Here is a 1902-nt window from a genome sequence, read left to right as displayed (position 1 = left end):
TATCTTCAGACAGTGGATGTCACTGCCACTGGGGAGGTGCAATAGCAGAGTGCGAGTCTGTGCTTGTGAACGGGGGTAGGCAGGAGGGGGCAGTGGCCTGTACCAGCCACAGGGAATAGAAATAAGAAGGAGAAAGAACCACCAAAAGCAGGGAAAAGTTCAAAAGGACAAAAAAAAAAAATAGAACTAGAGTGGTACTGTAAAAAAGCTGGAGCTACAGAGCTTGAAATTAACCACTGAAAAATACTAAAATGTTGGGCCCTCCATCACCTCCTTCTAAGGATACTGGAAGCAGCATGTCATATTCAGCCTGATATATGGCCCATCATTGTGTCAACTACTTTGCATGACTCCAAATTGATTCACTTATAGTTCATTTGACCTTTGAATTGACCCTGGCTTTTTTAATTCTGGTTTTTCTCCCTAGTTTTCACCATCCTATTTCCACCTACTTACTAAATACAATTGACTCATGCATGTGAATTATATCATTATTTTTCATGTTTTTACTCTCTTGTCTCTCAACATTGCTCTTAATTTGAACATTACAGCCTGAACATTTCAAAAAGGTTTAATATTTCTGTCACTTTTCAAACTTTAAAATATTATATCCACCTTCACCATCAACAGTTGCTTTATCTTGTGAATTGCCTCTATTAGGACACTATGTTGTATTTTGGATCTTGTAGCCTTGTGAGATGCAGAGAACATGTACCAGTCCAGGACAGAATAGCCCCAAAGGCTTAGGAAATAAAACTAGCAAAGAAAATGTCAAAGAACTTGGCCACATGGCTTGTTGTACTTCAAGTATGTGAATGGCTTTTGTGATAAAATACTGTCAAGGTTGTTTTCTAGTCTCCCCGAAGAAAATAGTGGGGAGTAATTGACTCAAATTGCAGAACATCTTTTTCATTAGATGCAGGGGAAAATTTTGTAGTGTGGGTTTTTGGTAAGAGAGCTGAAGTCTCGGAGATTGGTAGTAAAGAATAGAGTGGTGAAGTGCAAAGTGCTTCAGGTGAATGGTGACAAAATAAAAAGTGTCAATTCCTGCTTGCTGGAAATGTCACCACACACAAATCATTTAACTTCCGTGGCAGTTTCCTCCCCTCTAAGGTGGCTTGATGAGCTTAAGATTTAGGTGTTTTTAACTCTATTGGATAGATTAGGCAGGGTCCCTGTTGAGGGAAATTTCCCTGCAAGATGGATTACCAATTAACAAGATGCCATTCAAGGTGATAAATACTGGGGTGTGATTTTTTTACTTTTTCCTTATTTTGCTTCAGCAAAATGTATTGATACATTTTTTCTTTTCTTTTTCTCTTTAAAATATGATGTTTGTTATAGACTAACATCCCTTATGGATATAGATGCAAAAATCCTCAACAAGCTTTCTGGTGGTGACAAACTTCCCACAAGAACGTGCCCCTTGAAAAGGACCTTCTCCACCAGTCCACAAAAGAGGAGATGAGGAAGCATAAGAAGAAGTGCCTGGTGCAGAGCCCCAACTCCTACTTCATGGATGTGAAGTGCCCAGGATGCTACAAAATCACCACCATCTTTAGCCATACACGAACAGTAGTTTTGTGTGTTGGCTGCTCCACTGTTCTTTGCCAGCCTACAGGAGGAAAAGCAAGGCTTACAGAAGGATGATCCTTCAAATGGCAGCAGCACTAAAAGCACCCTGAATCTAGATGAGTGGGAAACTATCCTAATAAACATATTTTGGATTAAAAACAATCCTTGGGGTGCCTGGGTGGCTCAGTTGGTGAAGCATCTGACTCTTGATTTCTCTCTCTTCCTCTGCCTCTTTCCCCTGCTCGTGCTTTCTCTCTGTCTCTCAAAAAAAATCCTCAACAAAATACTAGCAAACAGAATCCAACAGCACATTAAAAAGATAAAACA

The 1902-nt window shown here is 39.9% G+C and overlaps 1 protein-coding gene across 1 annotated transcript; it reads left to right on the top strand.

Moving 5' to 3' along the window:
* Positions 1-1462: 1462 nt before the first annotated feature.
* Positions 1463-1650, top strand: LOC115507459 (40S ribosomal protein S27-like). Its single transcript, XM_030305815.1, has one exon. It carries the CDS (start codon positions 1465-1467, stop codon positions 1648-1650), a length of 186 nt encoding a protein of 61 aa, XP_030161675.1. The 5' UTR covers positions 1463-1464.
* Positions 1651-1902: the final 252 nt, after the last annotated feature.

This window comes from Lynx canadensis, chromosome X (assembly GCF_007474595.2).
Source record: "Lynx canadensis isolate LIC74 chromosome X, mLynCan4.pri.v2, whole genome shotgun sequence".
Lineage (NCBI taxonomy): Eukaryota > Metazoa > Chordata > Mammalia > Carnivora > Felidae > Lynx > Lynx canadensis.
The sequence above is the reverse complement of the archived record's forward strand: the minus strand, read 5'-3'. Positions and strand labels throughout refer to the sequence as shown.

Excerpts from the sequence above, each read along its gene's own strand:
- LOC115507459 (XM_030305815.1), top strand. The coding sequence starts at position 1,465 with ATGAGGAAGCATAAGAAGAAGTGCCTGGTGCAGAGCCCCAACTCCTAC.